This window comes from Tympanuchus pallidicinctus, unplaced genomic scaffold, assembly GCF_026119805.1.
Source record: "Tympanuchus pallidicinctus isolate F22 unplaced genomic scaffold, pur_lepc_1.0 scaffold2, whole genome shotgun sequence".
In the NCBI taxonomy this organism is placed as follows: domain Eukaryota; kingdom Metazoa; phylum Chordata; class Aves; order Galliformes; family Phasianidae; genus Tympanuchus; species Tympanuchus pallidicinctus.
Genome location: NW_026294721.1, coordinates 7,336,137 through 7,359,347, shown reverse-complemented (window position 1 = coordinate 7,359,347; position 23,211 = coordinate 7,336,137). Strand labels below are relative to the sequence as shown.

At 40.1% G+C, this 23,211-nt stretch overlaps 1 protein-coding gene across 1 annotated transcript in view; it reads right to left on the bottom strand.

Annotated features, from left to right (window-relative positions):
- Positions 1–23,080, bottom strand: part of NSD2 (nuclear receptor binding SET domain protein 2) — a 71,341-nt gene extending 48,261 nt beyond the window's left edge. The window contains exons 1-2 of the mRNA XM_052682170.1: positions 22,945–23,080; positions 9,034–9,659 (exon numbers count right to left, since the gene is read on the bottom strand). Coding sequence (XP_052538130.1) covers positions 9,034–9,630 — 597 coding nt within the window. The 5' untranslated portion in view covers positions 9,631–9,659; positions 22,945–23,080. The remainder of the gene's footprint in view (positions 1–9,033; positions 9,660–22,944) is intronic.
- Between the last annotated feature and the right edge of the window lie 131 nt (positions 23,081–23,211).

The following is a 23,211-nucleotide window of genomic DNA, read 5'->3' as shown; positions in this document are numbered from 1 at the left end:
CTAATACCAATAGATACTTTGCTAAAACCATTCATATTCAGTTTTTACAACAACTGTCTCCAAGTTATCCTTTCTTCTGTTACTAAGCACCTGAAAAAAGGGGGTGTCAAGATCATGGCACTGTGAGGAATTACCTCTGAAGACAGTAAATTTGATTCTTCCCAGCACAACTGCTGTTGGTTTTTTATTCTATGTGACCATATGCTGAAGCTATCAAACAGGAAAACCAAAAAAGGATAGAAAAAAATAAATAGATCTCTGCTCTACTTGTAAATCCCCTAAAAACTTTGCTGGGATGGCTGAGGCTCTTCAAAAATCAAATACAAGTTTAATTACAGTAGCTTTCATTCCTCCATTTCTCTCCACAAACTCATCTAGAGCAGCTCATGACACCATGCAGAATCCTCCCTTCTGAGATGAAAGAAAGCAGAAGACAAAAAAAAAAAGTTTAGACAGGGATTCATAATTTACATTATGGATTTTAAAATAAAAGATCAAATTTGTATTTCAAATCAACGACATTTCAATTATTTTTTCTGGCTTTGCTCCCCTCATTATCGAGTTCCAAGCCGATGGCATGTTTTCTAGATGTTTTTACAGTTAAAAACAAATCTGTCTATCCAAGTCAGCAATCTTCCCTTACACAAACACTATATGAGCAAGCAGTTCAGAAATTATCTGCACATGGCATTTCACTAACTGGGACGCTATCTTTTTTTCACAGTATAGAGTTGAGAAGAAACAGATTCGATCATTCACAGATAGACCCAGTAAGATAGAAGTTCTGGAACACTTCCCAACCCTCAATCCTTCTGCAAATGTGGAGAGCAGCTTCATTCAGCAGCTTTGCTGAATTTCTACATTTACATTTAGATGACCTCTTAAATCACAAGCTACTGGCTTACTGCTGAAAGGTTCCATGTTCCAAAAAATCAGTATTTAAATTAGATACGGCGTGATCAGAACAAATGAAACTTTCTTTTATAGCAAGTATTATAAAAAGATTTCTGCCTACACTCAACTTTTCCAACATTCGCCAATCCTCAAAAGTTTTAACTGTGGTATCTCAGTATGTAAGACACTGTGGGTATGAGAGCTACAGAAGTCTGGAAAAGCACCATGACAGAGCCATGAGGAAGTTTAGAACAGGAAAGAGTTTCTTCTGAAGAATCCCCCTTAAAGTTTCACACAGCATAACAGAAACAAACCTGAATCATCTCAGCACACACGCACATTTTCAGAACGATACATCCACACGTGTTCTGCTACCTTGCTTGCACAATGTTTTCACGCACATTCCGGATTAGAACCTTATGAGGGCCCCCATTCTTAGCACTCTTCTAACAACCTTGAGTTAGGGTTGAGTAAATAGAGATAAATGGGGTTGAGATTTCCTGAAGCACTTTGTTAAACAGATATGCTCTTGGTAGCTCACAAAGATCCAAGGTAGCATATCAAGGTGGAAGTTCAGAAATCCTAAAGCTCTTCGTGAAAAAAACCAAAGCCCAGATAACACCACCAAAATCCCAGATCCCCCAAACATTGTCTTCTGGTGGAGACAGATACTTGTCTCTACACTTCCTTGCCATAGGAACACTTCTGAAAGAAACAGTTTAGGTTTAAGGAAAACAAATGCTGATTTGGTGTAAAGGACGTCCACGGCAGAGTCCAGATACTACTTAGATTTTGAGAGTAGGCCTTTAAATTGAACACTGCACATAAAGGCAGGCAAGAGAGGTTTCCAGGTAAGTAATTTCCATTATGTTGATACATGCAGCTGGCAGGTCCTCCAGTTGTAAAGGTTAAACACAGGAGTATCAGTGGGTTAATCAGCCCAGTGACAAGTGGGAAAAAAACCCAAATATAACCTTGATTTGGCAATGATGAAACATATTTCAGAAATGTTTTTCATTTTCAGCAATAAAGATGCGCTGAAAACACTAATTGGGAATGCCCCAATCCCATATAAACAAGTTGGTCATTGCAGTAAAACATAGTAAAGAACAAACTCAAAGTGCTATCATTTCCATAAGATTAAGATCCCAAATTATTTTAGTTTGTTGCAAGCATTCTCAACATACATTCAAATTTACAGTTATTTATCCACTTCCTCCCTCCTTTAAAAAAAGAAAAATGAAGCTTTTCTATCATTAAGTGCCTCGAGGCCACAGATTCATCATATAAAGGAGCTGGGCTTGCTTGGCAATGGTCTGTACAACATCCAGTTTTGCCTCCTGTGATAGATTTCTAAACCAGAGTATTTTTATGAGCTCTTCAGGTGAAAAAGGAATTTATTCCTTACTATTGACAAATTACATTTTTAGTGGCTGCCCATTTTATAATGCTCAATAAAACAATTCCTTTAAGTGCTCTCACAAAGAGCAGTCACAGAGATGTTAGCCAAATTGGGTCTATTTACTCAAAATAAAATGATAACTAAACAGTGGTAACAGGCAAACTGACAATTAGTGCCTGAGAACAAAGAACTCCTGAGCTCCTGAAGTGCACGTGTCCTATCTGAAATCCACTCCAAAGAAGGAAATTCGTAAAGAAGGCTGAACCACTACTCCAAGACAGATCAAAATGTTTTGCTTTTGTTACTTTCTTTAACAGTTACTACAATGCATCTTTTTTTTCTGACAAGAGGAGGCTTTAAGGGCCAGAACTGACATCTGGTACATACCACCACCTTTTCCCAAAAATCTGTCTGAAAATCCATCCAAGTAGCATAGCACTGAACTAGAGATGTAACTCTCAGCTAAAGCAAAAGTTAGACATGCGTTATTTTGGTTAAGCAGAAAACTGAGTAAAGCAACAGAAAGGCTTCACCTATCTTGGACAGAAAAGCAATGAAAACAACCAAATTGCTTGTCATTTCAACTACTAACAGCCAGTGCAGTGTGAGGACAAGATATTGAGATGACAGCGTTCATGTTGAGTGTTGAGAGACAGCATCAGTACTGAGTGACAGCACTAGTGCAATGAGTGAAAATAAGTCTAGACAAAGCAAACAAATGAAAAATGTCATTAACCTCAGTTGTGTTATGGCACACCACTCATTGTTGAGATGGAATGGGAAGTTAGCTGTTCCAGAAGAACTCTGCATGCTCTACCATTTCCACACAAACAGCCAAAGAACAGAATGAATAAAAACAAATCCTGGAACACAAAAACCAATGACAAATATAAAACAATGCAGCATTTGGTAACACTCTTTGAATCAGTTAGATTCCTTTCTACCTGGTCAGCTCTTTCGGGTTGTTCCAACCTCTATACAGCTGGTAGCTCAGCTGGTGGCTCAGAGATGCACAGATGTAATTGACAAGAAAATTTAAAGCTGAGCCCCACTTCTTCAATGCTCACATCATTGTGGAGCAGTCTCTTGGGCTGCAGGAGGGTGGTTAAGGAAAAAGGGTTCAGCAAGTTCAGGATTCACAACTATTCTTGCAAGCAATGGGTAATTTCTGAAAATAACCCAATTCCTCCCTCAAAATGCGCCTCTTCAGTTCACATTTCACTGAAAAACTGTAATATGACAGCACTGCTTCACAGTTAGCCTCTGCACTATTAGGCCAGGCTTAGAAGCAGTACATTCTCATTGCTCAGGGTCACTGTCACTGGGTTCTGAGCAGAAAGAAAGCTCTGGGGATCAAAACCATCTTGTTCAAGCTGGCTCCATAAAGATTACTAAAACACAAGTGTGGGTGTTTTCATTATCCTACATCTGACCCAGGGGTGAGGGGTGGGGTGGGGTGCAGAGGGAGAAACATATGTACCTGATCTGGAGTTTAAGAATCACACATTTATTAGAATACTTCTAGACATGTGGAAAACCTGGCTCAAGGACTTTTAGGTACTTCTAAGTGGCTCAGAAGAAGTCAAGAAATAACAAAATGCCATTATATTTTTTATATAAATATATAAATATATATTAAATATATAAATAATATATATTAAATATATAAATAATATATTAATATATATTTTATAAAACACTATTTATAACACTATATATTTATAACACTATTTATATACAACAATATAGAGACATACCATGCCACTGTATACATCCACAAGTCTTAAATGACTTATATTGCTCTGGCCGACGTTTCTCCAAAAAAGACGACAGTGGAGATCAAAGCATCAAGAGACACAGCAAAAAGAACCAGCCCTTCACATCACACACATCTTGCTCCATTATAGAATGTCATGTATATAACAAGTTTGCACTGACTCAAAAAGAAGCAGAGTTTTACTGCATGAATTCAGTCATTTCCAGCCACTAAATACAAAGTCATCACTGTGAGCTCTAGAAACCTGAGTCACAAATTGCCAGGAGTGCATTGCTCCATGCCTCTTTTGCCCCCTTTGCTGAGCCTTGCCCTCCAAGCTCAGATGCTGAATTAGATGGTTGTTCAACTCACTTGTTATAGTTATTTTTAATGATCATTTTTGTAATCACATCAAGATACTACCTCATATTTGATTTGGATTCTACCACTCATGTGTTTATGAATAGATGTGAATGTAAAAACATTTTTTCCACCTGAGACACAAAAAATGTATTGAGACAACAGCTTGATGCAGAAAGCACACTTAATTTGACCATTTCTGTACACAATGAGAAGCTTGGTACAGAGGAAAGCCTTGAACAAATACTTCACCTTTCTGCAATTGATTTCATATTCACTCTGAGACAGCCCATAGCTTCTAATCTCTGAAACAAGTACACTCTGTATGCTTCTGCTGCTACGTAACATACAAGTAGTTCTTTAAAATACTATTCCTATGAGACATTAAGAATGAATGATTTGAAATTCCAAAGTAACAATTACTGCTGCACATTGTGAGCTGCTGAGAACAAACAAATTTTCAAGGCGTAGCTAAACATAATCCTTTACTGAGGGCTAAAGAGTAACAGCAGCTATGGAACCCTTCCAAAGAGAGTAAGAATTCATTTCTCTTGCTCCTGAAGGAATCACCCAGAAGAGATTTTAAGTTAACTCCTATCCACTGGGATTCTAGTGACAGCAGCTGAGAATCCTGCCTTATCATGTCCCTGAAGATAGGCTCTGAAAACTTAGCAACAGCCTATTAAAAAAAGTCATAGAGTCCAACTGCAGACACCAATTCATGTAGCTGTTTAGCTGCACATTTTACAGCATGTTGACCACGATTTCCTAATGACTGATGACGAAAACCAATTAAGTCCTCTTCCTGGAAAAGATCTATTTATTATTCCTGTACTTAAAACAAAACAGGTCATCTCAGGATCTGGCTATTTTCTCCACTCCTAAAAGCTATAAACAGGATAATAAACAGGATAATCAATTATTTGATGAGATCAGCTCACCAGTTGTAGACAGGGAACTTGCTGTTTTCTGCCCAGCTCTACTAATTAGATGCAAGCTGTGGCCAGAGCAACAGCAACACCTGCAGTAGAGCCCATCTTCCAGCATGAAGCACAGAAGTGTAAAAACCAGCAGATAATCCTGAGATTGCTTCTGTTCTACTCTTGCTTGGTTTCTAAATCATTACCATTCACTGGCAAAGGCACTATAACATTACGTAGTCATCAGATATAATGAAATTGGCCAGAACAGTTTTATCCTCTGTGAACATAAAACTGTAACACAAACACAAGACACAGACTAGTGGCATTTCTCCAGCAACTTGCAGCTGCCCCCCAGGTAGCTGCTGCAAAATCATTACAGACTGTGCTGAGTAGAAAGAGCAATGAACTGCCAAGTTTCTGGTACAATACTACATGAGGTCCGCAAGAAAACAGGATAGGAAGCTTTGTGAAAGGTACAGCTTTTAGATCACATGCATTGTGCACAGCTGGAATCTCTAAGCTAGCAAGTATAGCAGCGTGGACCTTCCAGGTTTGTTATGGACACAGCGTTGCTGCTTTTCTGAGCTACTGCACCCACGGTAGGTAGTTATACCAGCAACCTATGCCAGATGGGCAAGCTGCCACTTCCAGGCCGAAACTGGCTTATGCAGAGTAGGCTCAAATGTGCCAGTATAGTACACTGAACTCTTCCTAGGGCTGCAGATCCCAACATTTGGGATCACCAGTATAACACCTGGAAATATATGTACCCTGTCTATTTCCTGTACAAAAACTCTTCATTGTTTAGGGATTAATCTTGATTACATTGTGTTACTGCATTAAGTGAATCTCTGCCATCCTCCTTCAACAAGGAGGAAAATCATTTCACTTCTAACAAAAGCAGTGAGTGAGAAAAATCTAGCAAGTCCCCATCCGTAACTGCTGGCACTGCGAGAATGCAGCCATGACAAGCTCTAGAACAGAAACATCCTGCCACTTAACACGAGCAACACTGCAAAGTGGGTAACTATCAGACTCCGTGGGTTTGGCATTGACTCAAACATCCAACATGTAACACTTAACATGTAATACCTTCAGTCAGAGGTGTTCTTAGCCCAGTGTCAACGTAGTTCCTCAGAGTAGAAGCTGCTAATTGCTAAATCCACCATTAAATCCATCATTAAAATGGGCCTGGATTTTAAAGAGAACTCCTTAGATGGAGAGATAAGGGAATAGAGGGAAAGTGGTGAAATGCAGGAGGGCAGGGAAGGAAGAGCCATGATTTGTCTTACTTCCCCTCCTTTAAACTGGGAAAGTGAAAGCACTACAGCCTCAACGGCCTGGGAAAAGCTGTGGTATCAGCAGAAATCTAATTCACATCAGAGCTGAGTAGATCGCATTTATTCGCAACTGAAAACAGATTTGCAGTTAGATTTTTAAACAACTTTCCTTTATGTTAATGAAAAATGTCCAAACAAGACAGCCCAACAACAGAGCAGTGGAACATTTGTTAAATGATATGTCTCTCACCTCAGCAAGATACTAATCTGGTATGTCCATCAAACAGAGATATAATTACCTTACATAAAAGGCAGTATTTGAACCATGGCAATTTTTGCTGAATAAAAGAATGAGAGCTTGGACAAGAAGAAATCGAGGGAGAAAAGCAGGCTAGAAACAAAACCAGACAAACAGGTTCTATATTAACTTGCAACCTACAATAAACAGGTATCTAAAAACAAAATTTATCAGCTTTTACCCCACAAACATTTTTCCAACTTCTGCTTTGTGACCACAACCAAGAACATAAATGCACGGTACAACACACTAATTAAGCCTCAGGATAATGGCAATGAAACACTTAGAGCAGGAGCTTGGACTTAAGTACACTGATAATGAAGATATTACAGATGTTGTCACAGAGAATACATTTTTATCACTAGGACAAACATGCTCCCTAGTAAGGTTTTTCTTCCTTTAACTTAAACCTGTAGGTTTGCAAGCTGTCCTTGAAAAAGAAAGAAGAGCCCCACACTCCTACAATTAAGGTGCTTTATCATAAAACATCATCCTGTGATCTTCAAATCTGTTTGCCCTTTGTGCTTTACAAGAAAAAGAGCCGGAAGCTTGAGCTGCTATTCCAAGTGCTCTGAAAAGAACAGGGCTGTAACTGTGAAGGCTGTGATCAAGCAGTGGGTTGCCCTGCTCTGGCAGTTTGGTGGCCCACTGCTTCAGCGCTGCTCTCCAGCCATCGTCTCCCTGGTGCTCTGGGAAATGTATCTACACAGTTTGCCCTGACAATTTCTGATCACAGAACAACTCAGATCAATCTTTTAATCTTAAACAAGCTGTTCATCACAAAACATTGCAGGCCAGCCTTAACTGACAACCAATATGAAAGGATGATCAGGCTGAACTACTGAGATGGGCAAACTAAATATTGCATTCAATTTAATAAACAAATAGTGTAATAATAGAGGTGTTAATGCTAACAATTATACCAGTTTTTATTTTAATTTATGTTCACTCATTAACAGTGAGCAGAAAGAAGAATTAAAACTATTGACTGTACCCATAATTTTTACCTCTGATAAGTGATTTGGAAAAATCTAAGCCATTTAGTATTAAAACAATCCCTGTAATGAAATGAAAGAAAATGAACTCCTTAATAAAAACCTTGAAAATAATGTTAGTGATCATTCAAAGAATAATACATTGAAACCATAAAAATAAAATATTTTGGATACTTTGAAGAGTGCTTATACTTATCTGTAAACTCATTTAAGTGGTTTTAATGCAAACAAAGGTAAATAAAATGAGTAATCCAGCAGTGTACATGGCTCATCTCTGCATGTGAATAAAGACTGAGAGTCAATGTTCGTTAATAAACTTTCAGAAAAAAACTTTAACATTCATTTTGCATTTAAAGTGTGTAAAAACCTGATCACCTGCCAAAGCACTGATTGCCATTTACCATCGCCATTACACAGCACTATTGTGAATTACTCCCTAGGAAACTTAATATACACAAAAATATCCCTGCAATGCAGGTTTGTACTGTGAGATGAAATGAGTGTAAGCTACGTTCCTTTAAACGAAGACCATTAATTAAAACTGAAGAGGGAAAAGGTCTAACAGCATTCTTACTCTCAACTTGGTAAGTCGGATAAAAAAGAAAAAAAAAGTGAAGCTTCTATTTCTGCCCATGTTTAAAAAAATTCAAGAAAAGACTGGCTGAATCACAGATATTAATGACATCAAAGACGTACCTAGCATTTTCAGCTAGTACAAATCTCTAGGTCATAGCAAGCAAAGCTAGCTAGGTCACAAGTAAGCTTAAAAACTACAACTGAACTGCCATAACAGTTAAAGGCTATGCGTGAATTTCAAGGCCTCCCAAGCTCCCATCCTGTCTATGCTTTGGCTGCATCTCTGGATGAAGCTTCTCCTTCATACATCCTACACTACTACATGCCCTGATCTTCAATAAAGACTTTTTTTTAAACTTATTTGGAATTGATTTAGAAAGTCCTCCAATTCTAGACAAAAAACTGGGGACCAGAGAGTACCACAGAAAGTGAACTGTTCAGGTGAAGTACCTATGGAAATACTTAAAATAATGATTAACACATGAACAAATGAAGCGTCAATATGAATAACAAACAAATGTACCAGAAGAAAACGTTTTTTTAAAGTACCTTATTTTCAGGGGAGCTTGAAGTCTTTGACACCAACGCTGCTTCAACAAGACCCTGCTCAAGTAAGGAGTCATATTTTATGCTTCTTTTTCTGTTCCTCCTCTCCTTGTTTGTTGGTTTTTGTTCATTTTCCTCTGACTGTGACACATCTGCACCATTGTCTCCACAAATGGAAGATTCAAACAGAGGTTTTCCATTCATGTAGGTTTTAGTGATTTTCAGCTTGATTTCTGGAGATCCATTCTTGATAGGAGTAGTGTTTGGTGGTGTTCCAACTCCTTTTATTTCCTGGGGTTCAAAGCGCAGCTTGGCATCCTGGGCCCCGGATTCACCATTGAACACACGAGAAGTCAGATCTTTCAACTTATCGGCTGGGATGAATGGAAGAGCATCATGGCCATTATATTTTTGCATGACACCTTCCTGCAGAGTGGCAGAAAGTTGTGCTTTGCCCAGGTAGACAGAACACTCACGATTCACTTCACAATTCTGAGTCTTCCCATTGGTATTTCCAAGGATCTCTGGTACTTGCTTCATTTTTAAGTAGTTAATTTTTCGAGTTAAAAGTTGAGAACTTCTTTTGATGCTAAAGTCCATCCAGCCCAGATGTTTCCAGTCTTACACTGCTATATGAAGACAAAAAAAAAAGAAATCCAGAAAATATTTTTAGCAATACAGAGATGAGAAAAGCTGCAAAGTATTTAAATAGAGATGTCTTCAACAGCGTAACATTAAGAATGTATCTATTCAAGTTTTACTAATAAAAGTGTTGCTTAGAAACTTCATTATCAAAATACTTTAATATGTGCTAATACGCTTTATGTAAAATGCCAAGAAAAATAGATTATCAGTATTATTAAAATAAAAACATAGAAAAAGTCACAGCTTTAATTTTATTAATCTTTTATTGATCTACAGCAGGATTCTACCCATACTAACTACTCAGAAGTACCGCACTGTTTAAATCAAGTAAGATTTAGACACAAGTAAATATTATTTACAACAATGTTATGAGTTCAGATCTAAGAGGCTGCGCCAGAGTAAAGGGCTTCATTACTGCAGTACTGCACCATGGACAGCAGCACGACAAGCTTCTCCTCCTCATTCTAAGGGCAGGCCCTCAGTTTTCCGTGGAAGCATCCTGAGGAAACCACACACACAGCTCAGTCTTTCACCATAGCTCACGGATTTCTGAGTATGAGAATGAATAAAAGGCCATCGTTTTGTTTCATAAACATCAGCCCAGTATGAAGCAGCCCATCCTACAAGCCCATGGATACACTGTGCAAAATATAATTTCTCAAGGTAACTTCTGTTATTGTCATTAAAAAGCTGGAACACCATTGTCTACCAACGTTTTTTTTTCATACAGACTTCTGAAAAAAAGAAAAGAAATACAACAAGCCAAATATACAAATGTACTCTATCATCAGCCTTAGGCAGGTTTTCTGGGCGTTCTAAAATCTAGCCGTGCCCATTTCACCTTTATGCCATCTTAGCAAACACAGATATCTGGCAGACAGATTCCTTTGTGCAGGCATTACCTCCTAGACCAGGCAAATATGACCATTTTTCACTTATAAAATTCATACGTACAGACTCTTCAGATTAGCAAGTCCAGAATATACGATATGCAGAAAAACACTGCCATAAATATTATAAAATCTCAGCACAATAATCATCCTATCTATGCTTAAGGTAACCCATTTCATGTATGATAAAGTCCAAGAGGCCAAGTCACTCCCAAAGATTCACCACATCCATTCTCATGTGTCCATCTCCATAGAAGTTCTACAGACTCATCTGAGAGATACAAGCATGGGGTCAAAGTAAGTTACATTCTCCAGGGACAAACAGCCTGAAAATCTGGCATTAACAAAGTAAGGAAGAGCAATGCACCTGAATCCAAGGGAGAAAAGGTTTTGAATTTTTTTTTTAGCCATGAGAAGTGTGCATTAACAGTAAAATCTCTGATATATGAGTAGAAGCTAGTGAAAGGTATTAACTGTTTTCATAGAAGAATCAGAAGTAAATGGAAAACCTAAACTTCATCAGAGCAAAACAACTCACTAAATCAAAACAGAACTCATGCAATTTTGCAAGATCTCCAAAAAACATGGACAATTTTTAAAAAGATTCTCAACCCAATTAATAATATGACAACATTTCAAACTGTAATTTAGCAGATTTAACTGAAATCACATTTATTTTAAAGTAACTGCTGATGACAAATTCAATAAATCTTAGCAGAAAGGCCAGCCCATTGCAGAATGTGCGAGGCTTACAGTTACACAAATGATAGCAAATATCTTTAAAAACAAAAAAAACCCAAAAACAAACAAACAAACAAACAAAAAACAAAACAAAACAAAACAAAAAAAAAACAACAAAAAAAACCCCCAAACCAACAACAGAATCCCTAAAACACTGAATTTTTAGAAAATCCTCCAGACTCTTGATAGAGTAAACCAGAAAGCAGACCAGAGATTTGATTTCGGCTTCTACATTCAATCTATCTAAAAAAATAAGCCTATACAGCCTGAGCAGCTGTGAACGTGGTGCTCCCTTTTTTGTGGCTGTGGACGCCCCCCAGTGGCTATCCAGATGGGCCAGAGCACCAAATGCCACAGCTTGCTGCTTCCTTGTCCAGCAGGAATGCTGCAGACCACAGCTTCTCATAACATGACCAGCACCAAAAAAGTCTTGCGCAACAACTTCAAATCCATGAACTAAGCAGTAACTAAGTAAATAAATAAGTGGCCCCATTAACTGCTTACCAGGATCTGGATTTCTGAATCAAGATGTCAGATTTTGTAGCGCTGTCGTTTTCCATCTGTAATTCTACCAGTATTCTTTTTTATTCCTGCTTAATAATAACTCTTATTTTCATTACTTATTTCCTTAAGCTAGAAAGCTATCAAGCTCGAGGCAGACCAGAAAAAGAAAAAAAGCAAGAACTAATCAAATCAGACCATATTATTATTAGTGCGCTCAACAGAACAAACTGGATGAGCTGCAGAAGTGACAGTTGCAGAATAAAGGTTTGGTTAATGACTCCCAGTAACATGGAGCACTTTGAAAAGCTGAATGCGCTGAAAAAGACTCCTCAAATTGCAGGAGCCTAAAGAGAGAAGAATTCCAGGTGCATGACTGGTAAAAGGAAGTCAGTGCAGCCAGGTCTATGGTAAATGCGAAGATGAAGGCAAAGACCGTAATCTGAGTCAGAAAGACCATCACAACTGGCAGCATGCAGACTTTAGAACGTGAGAAATAGACTGTGACTGTACAAAGAACAACTGAGTCAAATGAAAAGAGGTGTAGAGGTAGAATAATGGTAAAAACACAAAGATATGAGTACCTAGAAGCAAATAAAGTCAAGGAGCCCCATGACAGAGATGACACTTGTAGAAAGCAACTTGCAGGTCAGTCATCATTTCTAGGACAACCCAATGGAGGAGAGGGAAACGGTCAATTCACTTGAAATAGAAACTACGCTGTGGAATTCTGTTAAAATTATGAAACCAGGAAATTTGCACTCACAGGAATAACAGAAGGCCTTGGAAAGAATGGCAAATTTGAAGCTAGTAAAATTTTGCACAATTTTTGCTGTCTTAATTTTATGGTAGCACAATACCATAAACAAAAAGGATCGAGCATTTTGTGAAAGGAGGACAATAGAGCACAGATGAAGAAAAGGAAGAAAAAAGAAATTTCAGGCTGTACTATGAGCTTAGATTTAAAGCAAGGAGAACTAGAATTCAGGACATGAAAGGACGAAGTGAGAAAGATCACAGAAAAGATCTGGCTGATCAGAGTTGTAAGAGTAAGGTCCTGAAGCAGCTCAGCATATGAATAGGTTTTGTGGTTAAAATAACTTCATTCTTAGACAGACATCTCCCACATAAACAAAAGCAATCCCTTATCTTTTTCTAGATGACACTGTATAGAAAAGGAAGCTTGGGGGAGGGGAGCGAAAGGCAGGACAATAGCACCATACAGTAATAGCTGCTAATGAGCTTAAGCTAGTAGCGTCCCATATTGACTGTCTGGTGACCCAACAAGTACCATTTTCTCTAATGAAGAGGAAAAAACATGAGAGCCAAGAAGTCTGCTGAATAAACACGGTATTTTGGCCTGTGAACAAGTAGTTTTCAGTAACCAAATGGGAATATGATTTACAAGAGAAAGGTCTCTAGACATTTTAACAGAACAATGATACATCCTGGTAGTGGCTTTGTATGTACTTTCATAGTAAAACACAGGTTTTATGTAAGGCAAATTATTTTGCAGACAATTACAGTGGTTTTATTAATTACTTAAAGGTCTGTCATCTGACAGGAGTCATGAGCCAAACAGAGTTTGCCTGCATGTCACGTTCTTTCTTTACTGTCCAGGCCACCATCAATTATGTGATACTTATTATTCACTTCTTCCACATCTGCTTCAATTTCAGAGATGTTTTTCTTGTGTGTCAGAAATAATGGAGCAGTCCATTCTTTCCAATTTGGTCAAAGGGAGAGAACAGAGTAAACAACAACAAACATCACATGAAATACCACTTCTGTTTTATCTAAATGTTTTCTTAAAGTCATTTCTCAGGTATGCAAATTTACAGTAAGAGAACATGCACAAAAGCTACATTTATTATCTACAAATCAGGTTTCAGCTGGTTTTAAAAAGCTAATAGATGGCTACCGTTCGTTTTTGTTTCCTGTAACTTTGTGGTAAGTCCTCTCCATTCTCTCAGCTATTTTAAGGTCAAAGGCCTTAAATTCCTGTTTTCAGATTAAGATTCAGAATTAGACATAATACTTGAAGATGAGCACAGTTATAACACATTCAGCTGAAAACCTGGAGTATGCTCATTCCTACTACCCCATATAAAAGAACAAACCAGAATATCAAATAGGAATAAAATCATAGGACATACTCTCTGTCATGCATTACATTGTGACCATTCTTCACTGCATTAAAATAATGAAAGGTTACTAAAGGACTACTAAACACAATTTACTTTTAGAAAACAAACACAATGTACAACTGAAAATTGTCTTGTGGATTTGCCAATAGTTGTCATAAACCAGCTCTATCCAGCAAATTCACAAAGGTTACTAGAGCAGCTAGTGGATAACTGAAAATCATTGTACCAAAACTTCCTAACAATTTAGCAGTCCTAGAAATGTCTGGAAGACCGAGAAAAGTAAGAACTTCAGTACAGGGAGACCATTTCAATTTTAAAAGCACCTGAAGATCTTCATTAATCTTGCAACATTGATTCTGGTTAACCTCCAACAAGGTGTTTTTAAAGCAGTACCTGAACGTTTCTTCATGCTTGCAGAACAGAACAATGACTATATAGAGACTTAGTATGCATTTACACAAGACTAAGCTTATTTTGAAAACCGTGTGAAAAGTTTAGAGTAATCAGAGCACTAAGACTTGCACTTGCTTGCCACCAACTTTTCTTTTTTTTTTTTTAAATTAGCATCCGTATTTTTTTGTTCTTTTTCCCAATGAATAAAATTTCAGAACTTAATTGTAACAATCTGTTCTCATTGACTGAACCAAGTATTTACGACCTTCTCCTGAAGGCAACAGGCAACACCAGCTTGTACAAAATACTCACTTGTACAGTTAGGAACTGTACAATGGCAAGTAAACAATTTCTTCACTGTAAATGTTACTTGCTATTGCTAAAGCAAGCTTACAAAACTGATTAACTTAACATTTTGTTCCTCCTCAGAAAAACTTTTTGTAACCAACCCCTGCTGCTGAGGATAAGCCTAGAAGATTCTACAAAGGGACTCTTCGCCATTAATTTGTTTTCTTCAAGATCACAAGATTAATTTTTTGACTTCTGAAGAAACTGAATTTTGTTAATTTCTTCCTCCCAAGGGTGGGTGGTGAAGGAAGAGGGATAGATGTGAGCAAACTCCTGTAAAATGTGGTATTTTTGACTGAAGAGAGGTTATAGATCTCTTCTTCATTTGCAGGATCAGAGATCAAATAGAAAAGAATTGCTGCTTCTCTGACAATAAGCTGAGAGGAACATCAGTGCCTAAAATAGTAGAAATGACAAGGTTTACCAGCAGGATGATAGAACAGGTAGACCTCAACAGATGCTCAGCAAGTGGCACAAAAAATCCATTATGTTTCAAATGTGTACTTGAGACATTACTCTCTTCTGGAGGGTTCTGAATGGCTCAGCTCAAAAGAAGGCTGCTCCCTAGTAAAACAGCACTCAGCAATACACCAGTCAGAATATGTGCAGTCTAGGTACTTGCTCACCAATGAAATGTCTCTCTCTCTTAAGAGGGCCAGAATTGTGTTTCTGACTTCTATTTTAGACTGAGAACAAAGAGCAAATGCAATCTCAGATAACAGAGCACTTACCTGCAAAGGTAATTCTTCTTCATTTATGCTGTTCTTTCTTCACCTGTCCTAAGCCTACCTTGATTTCCCACTCCTCCCTTAATCCCTATTGCTTTTTCTTTTCAGCATCCTACCTCTGCTCCTTGCACCATGAGCTTCAGGACCTGGATCCTCTGGTTCTACATAATATTCACTGCTGCAGATTAATGCACTCTAATTTGTTTGTTTCCTCTTCACTGTAGCCAATGATTCTGCCCTTTCTCCCATGAAGTGACGGTAGCACAGTAATTGTCTGAAGCCTTGCAATGAGCACCATGAAAATTTCTGATCAGGCATATTCTGAGGAGGGATGACCAAATCTGGGATGACATCACAAAACAAGTAATCAGTGTAAGTAATGAATTAAATTGTAGTATTACCAAAACATTATCTGCTCCACAGAAATAAACAATGTTGCCCAGACCAGATCGCGACTAATTTTAATAAAGAAGATACATCCATTTTGTATGGACCTTTTAGAACTTTATCTATCACTGCATTAAGAACTGTTTACCCAAGCAGGTGGATTCAGATGCCAGAAGCACTCAGTGCGCTGCAATCATTCTAAAAAGCACTGTTGTGCCACTAGTGATACATGAGGCCTTGTCAACAGCATGAAAGCCTAGCTATGCAAATTGTATAATCCTTAGCACAGAGCAGTATTTGTCTTCTGTATGAACAGAGACACAATGAACTGCTAACACACCTCTAACATGGACAGGTAACTCTCGTAAAAATATACAGAACTTCTTCCATCCAGCATATTAAATTTCATCTTCCATAAGGAAAAAAAAAAAGAAAAAAAAAAGACAGTAATACTGACTTGACTGCACTGTTTACTGGTAGGCCTGCACCTATGACCAAATCTGATCAGTGTAACTATGTCTGTAATGTACTCCTGGTCACACAGTGCTAGTGCTGGTGTATTTCACAGGTATAACGTACTGTAACTATATACATCCAGTTATGTTACATCCACTATCAATGCATTATTTCAAAGTAAACTAGCACACACATCTGGCAGACGTATGCCAGGAGCACTTAAACCAAGCCCAAGCTCACAGGAGTCTTGGAACATTAGACACTTACCAAACAAATCCAAATACTTCCTAGTAAAGTGGCCCTTCTGATTGGATACCATTTGAAGTATGAAGTACCTCCCTGTGCTTTAATGACCTTTTGTCAAAATGCATTACCAGCATTCCCATGGCTCTTCATTCCCTACTTTTTTCCACTTAATCTACATCAAGAATGTCTCCAGAGCAGAGATTAGTATGACTGTTACAGGTAAGGAACACAATTTGTAGCAAATTTTAGGTTTCCACAGATATATTATGGAGACAGAAGGATAAAACGCTTTTCTGTCCAACAAGCCAGAGCCTTCTTATTCACTTCCCAACCCTGCCTTGAGGGGTTTACAGTGGGTATTTTTTGCCATTTTTGCTCTCCTTTCATTCAGTACAGTATTAGTTCTTGCACATTAGTTCACTGCCTTATTAAGATTATTTTTTTTTTTTAAGAGAAATTGAGGTAACTGCTTATCAGAAAGAAGAACATCCAGAGTTCTGATTGCAGAAATATGACAGCAACTACAATTGCTTAATTAGTTGACGAAGCTCAACTACCACTACCACTGCAGATCCAAGCCTTTTACTACTGAACAGATACTGCACACATTTCCTACTCTACATTTTGAGCCTACTACTTTTTTCTTCATTAATGACATACCTTGTTTTTGTATTAGTGCTGAATCCTGGCCATTTTCCAGACTGGATCACAGAATTTGTTTCCAGTTTATTCAGGAGTGCTCCTATACAAGAGCTTCTGATAGCCTACATCTTGCATTCGTAGAAAAATCACATCTTTAATTTCATTCTGAAGCGTCTGATTGAAAGTTCTTGGCAACTACTCCATAGAGCAAAATTATCCATATTCCTATCTTTCATCCTACACTGCTCCCCAAGGTTAGTCTTTTGGCTTAAATCCCACTGGCTTTATTACCAGACTAGAATCTGGGCACTCTTTACTACAGAGACAACTCCCCAATTCAGATGTTTATGAGTACCAGCACAGCCAGGTTCTTTGCTCTGATGGCATCCCACCAAGGCTGGCAACTTCCACAATTGTTTTATCTGATACATCACCTTGTGAACTTCAGCTCCACAGACTAATCCACGCCACAGCAGGAACATTTACAGTTCAACATATTACAACGAATAACAAATGAAATGGGTCTCAAACATTATGATGGGATGCCATTTTACTGCATCTTCTTCCTATTGCTTCTTTAAACCACCAGTTTTTCAAAATATTTCATACGGAGTTCAGATGACATTTCTAATAAAATCTTACCTAACTTCAGCTTTCTTTCTTGAAAATAATCTTGTCACAAAATATTCATCTCCTGGCCCTTGGTGTATCTATTATTTAGCAAGGCAGAACGGGACAACATCCACTCTATTATGTTTTTGATCATGGCAAAGAAAAGACGGAATTCCAATATTAGCCCTCAAGGCTAAGTATCTTTAAAGATAACTATTTTAAAATACAAGTTTTCTAATTTATTATGTGTTTTAGCATAGATGGAAGACGTCAGGATTTTATTATGAGGTACAGACCAGGAAAGGTTTCACAGAGCCAATTAAGTGCTCATCTCTGTTGGCCAACTGAGCAAGATTGGCCTATGCTTCTTCATAGAGTCACACGGAAACCTGGCTGTCTTTCACAGCAGAAGAAAAATGTTAAAGCTTCTATGAAAGTCTGCTCCAATGTAAGAGCTCCTTATAAAGAACGTAAATAAACCCAAAAAATACTGAAATATTTGGCTTGCAGAAGCGTTGTTTTTTTTCCTTTGCTAGCTGTGTATTTGTTTGTGCTGCAAAAGGATACAGGTAGGAGGAAAGTAGCGCTTCAAGCTGTAGTTTTTCAGTCATTCATTCCAAATATGGATGAATACAAAACAGCTCCAATTTGTGCTAGGAAGCGGAATACCAAAGTTCAAAACAAGATCAAATTGCTATCTTGCACCAAGTCAAAAATAGGACAAGTTAGAAGGATGGGGACAAGACTGGAAATTGAACTATCACCTGTTGAGTAACCCTTGTAATTTAACACATGCTTTAACTCATGTCTTTTATGAGCTCCAAATTTTGTCAACTACCAGAACCTGTAACAATCATGTCCAAAGTGAGGATACTCTGAAGTACATATGGGCCAGCACTTCACGTTTCCATACTTTGTCAATTTAATTTTTCTGGCATGAAACACTCAAACCAAGGTTTTCAAACATCTCCTTTCACACATAGCTCATCACAATGGAAGCTGCCCTTAACATCAGCAAAAAGCAGAGTAGAAAAACCTTCCTTTTGGTCCAACCATGATTAACAGGTGTTTGTTTGCTGCACACAAGAATTAGGCTTTAAAACCGTCTATTTCATGTCTCAGACAGAAGCGGCTTTTCAAAAATACCAGAGACTCAGTAGATTACCTGGTGCTAAAGTTTAGAGTTGCTTGTGAGCACAGTAATGCACAATGGACTGCATGCATTAACTTCTCATCTCCAGACACATGGTATAAGCATAGATGGTTCATTCCCCAGCAATTTTGGGTATTATCGTAGTTTGCTGAAGCTCAGAAGGCCAGCAGAACAGAGAATGATCTAACTTTCCATTATAACATGTTCCAAGAACTTTCAACTGATGCTAGAAAACACAAAAATCCCTGTACTGGCCATCATCAACATGATAAAATGACTAAAAATAGTGCCTGATATATCATTTTTGTAATTTCTGCCAGTGTAAATTGAAAATTCTAAGTACACTTACACAGCGTCATATCACCTCCAATACCATAAGTCAAAGAGAAGCTAATCTGTAGTGAAGGGTTAATTCAGGTAGTTTCTCTCCTGTTCTTTAAAAATATTCTCAGAACCAAAGTCTTCCCAGTAACCATTAATTTTACAAGATCACTAACTGACCCATTCAAAAAGCCACTGGATTTACAAGCTGCAGGGTGACTACTGACATGCCAACAAAGATCTCCTCGCCCTGCCCCCAAATCCTTCACAATTATTTGCCAAAGGAAATCTGGACTCCCATGTCAAGCTCCAATGGGAAATTTTCTCTCTCTCCACTTTACCACATGACTCCATTTACTCCACTTATCCTGCTTGGCATATTCCTTCTCCACCTTCTCATTTACACCACCAACACCTCAGGGAAGGCATTTTTCAAAGCTACATTCTAACTGGAAAGCAATGCCTCCTAGAAACACGGACTTACTTATCCACTTAGATCCACTTCAGTATCTCCATTCTTTCTTCACCCAGAGGCTGAATAAAAGAATTATACCAGATCATATTTACTCAACCATAAGGCCATTGCATTTGTCTTCGCAGAAAATGAAAGACTTCAAACAGTAGGCCACAAACACAGCATTCAAAAATGCAGTCATCATCGATGGCTTTATTACTATCTCCATCACATGTTTCTCCGTGGATGTCTGTTCAGTGAGCATTAGGGTATCTGCTGCTTTCAGCAACACCACTTAACCGTGCTTCCCATTGTGCAGCACAGTGCTTCCGGGGAGAGGTGAAATTTTCCCCCAGAAAAGGCAAGGTGAGGCAAGGTGCCCCAGTCTACAGAGAAAACAGCACTTGCGATTTTCACACATCCAACCATCTTCTATGCATAAAACCTAAGAGACACTGTTGCAGTTATGTAAGCGGGAATCACCAGAGGTGACCAAAGCGCTGTGCAAATTGCGTTGTATCTTCTGATCATAAACTACTTCTTTGATCCAGTCATCTGCCCAGAGCAGGTGAACTTACATATATGCACGGTTACCACACAGGCAATAGGCTTTCATCGACCACAAGAGGTGCATTTATCAGCCCAGAGAAATAAGGCCTTGCCTTGTGAGCGTACTGACAGGGGTGGAACAAAAAGGAAGCTCAGTGCAAAAAGTGAGAGGTGAATGGGCCACAAACAATAGGACACTGAAAAACAGTCCCTTCTCTCCATTCCTCTCTTGCCTTGCTAGTGTGATATTTTGGAAATAAACTCAGACATATACACAAGTATGCACACACACATACGTATATATGTACAAGCCTACATCCACACAGATCACTTTTGCCACCCAAATATTAGAAAGCAGCCATCTTCCCCCCCCTACCCTTGTCATTTTTGCTTCCAGTCTGAATAGAAAGGTTTTTTTTGGTTGTAATAACCAGTCCTTTGCATGCAGTCGTCATTTAAATGCAATTTTCTCATCTGCACAGCAACCACAGACTTCACAGAAAGCATGCAGCCCTCCTGATAGTAAAATATGGCATTTTCCTATTCTTGCTAAAAGGAAATATATATTTACATTTAACTTCAAATGTATAAACGACTTAAATTCCACACTCTCGAAATATCATGGCCTAGTTTTCTTCTGACATCTTCAAATAACATTTGATAAATTAATAGCTTTTACTGTATTTTCCATATCTGAATTTTTCTGAACATGCGTGAGGGTGGAATAATCACAACAATCAGCCGTACAGCCTCCAGGAATACCCACAGCTTTTACATTTAAACTCTGTGGAAAATTGTCATATTTTCTGATGGCTACAAACAAGATGGAAATCTCAGCGTGTTCTAATAAATAGGATATGGATACCCACTGCAACAACCAAAAAACTGCATACATGGTGAGTACAGAGCCCAGAATAGCCCTGCAGAACAGTGGTTTTATGCAATGATTACATCCATGCTATGAAATTAAGTTTATTAAGGCTGATAGGCTGCATTGCCTAAGCAAAATTCCCACAGCAAAACAAGCAAAGAATAGCTTCAACAATAAATCGCCGAGATCCTACAAATGTAGGCAGATTTTGGTGAGGAACCCATTGCTTCCTTCAGCTGAAGCCACGCACTCCATGTTTAAGGAATTCCAGTGAACATCTAAGTGCACACAGACCAGCAGCAAGGGCTCTTTGCAAGATCTGTTACAAACTTCATTGCCAGCCTTTAATGTTTACAGTTACCTTCCTTAGATGTCTGAAAAGGCTTATAAACCAAACAAATCTTCCTTTTTTTTTTTTTTTTAAGCAAAGAAACACAGAGACCTCGCTGAGTTTACTCAGCGCAAGCAGCACTAGCTCCTAAATCTGTGAATCGTTATAAACCGATTTTAATGCAAATGTCAATAAGGAAATACACGAAATACACGGGCAATGAGCGATACCAGTCCCCTGCCTGCTTAATGGCTGGGAGCAAGAGGCCTGTTTTCTCTGTAATCTGTTGAAATACAGTGTTTACTCTCCCTGCACTTCTACCTTGTATGTAATCCTCCTTTCACTCGACATATTAAAAAAAAAACCAACAAAAAACCAAAACCAAAATGCAAGCATACAAGAAGTGTGGCGAATTCCCTCCTCCACCCCCAGAGCGGTAAAGCCACAGCGGATGAGCTGTAACTATGGCCTTGGGAATACAAGTTCCCCAGGCTCTTTACCACACAAACACCAATTCAAGTTGGAGCCCCATCCTCTCCTCAGTGAAGACGGTGACGAGGAGCCCTCAGCCCTCGCTTTCCCTCCCGTGTGCTCCCAGGGACGCTTGGGTGCAGGATGGAGCTCAGGAGGGTGTAAGTGGCAGCAGGATCATCGCACCAGCGTTCGGAGGAGGAATAAATCAAACATGGCTGCTTCCCCTCCATACATCTCCCGAGTTACACGCACTCCCGCTGCCGGGTGAGCCGGTCCTACCCGCGGCGAAGGGCACAGGGCATCTCCCCGATCCCACGGCCACGGGGGCGAGCCGGCCGCCTCCCATCTCTCGGGGGAAGGAGGTGAGGCTCTGGAGGAGGGCTTTTTGTATGTGTGTGTTTTTTTCCCCCTTCTCACCTCCCCCCCCTCCCCCCCCACCCGGCTTCTCCGTTCTTTTCTGCGCTGAGCACTGATTGCCCCCCCGGCCCGCGGCGCTTTATGCAGCACCGACCTCCCGCAGCGCCCACGGAGGAGGAGGAGGAGGAGGAGGAAGGCAGAACAGCATCGCTACTTTCCGCCACACAGCAGTCAGACTGCAGCCTGGGGGCGGCGGGGGCACCAACAAACGATACGTAAAAAACACAAGATCTCCACGCGGGGATAGCGGAGCTGCGGTCCGCCTGAGGAAGCGGAGTCGCGGCTGAGGGGCTCCAAAGGGGGGGGGGAGTAGCCGACCCCCAGCCCCACACCGCCACCGCACGGCGCCCGGCCTCTTAGCGCTGCCCGCAGCATCCATCCCCAGGGCGCCGCCGCTCCCGCCTCCCGCCCGGGGCCTGTGGGACCGTGTGCCCCGCCGCCGCTGCTGCCGCTGCTGCCGCTGCTGCTGCCGCCGCCGCCGCCGCCGCCGCCGCCACCGCCACCACCGCCACCACCGCCACCACCGCCGCCGCCGCCTCCTTCTCCTCCTCCTCTCCTCCCTTCCTCTGGGAGAGCAGCCCGCTCGCCGCGCTCCCGGCCCCACCGACCTGTGGCCTAGCGCATCCTCGTCCCCCGGGAGCCGGGCGGAAGCGGCGGCGGTAGCTCGGGGCCGGGGAACCGGCGGGAGCCGAAGCGACTCGGTAACGGCAACGGCGGCGGTAACGGCGGCTCCGGCGATCCTGCGCGGCGGCCCCGCCCCCTCCTCCGGCCAGAACCAGCGCGAAAAATCCGGCGCGCTGATTGGCCGCCGCCGCTGCGCTGCCCCCGGAGCGGCTGTTTCAAATCCCCCCGCACGGAGCCGCCCGCACGCGCGG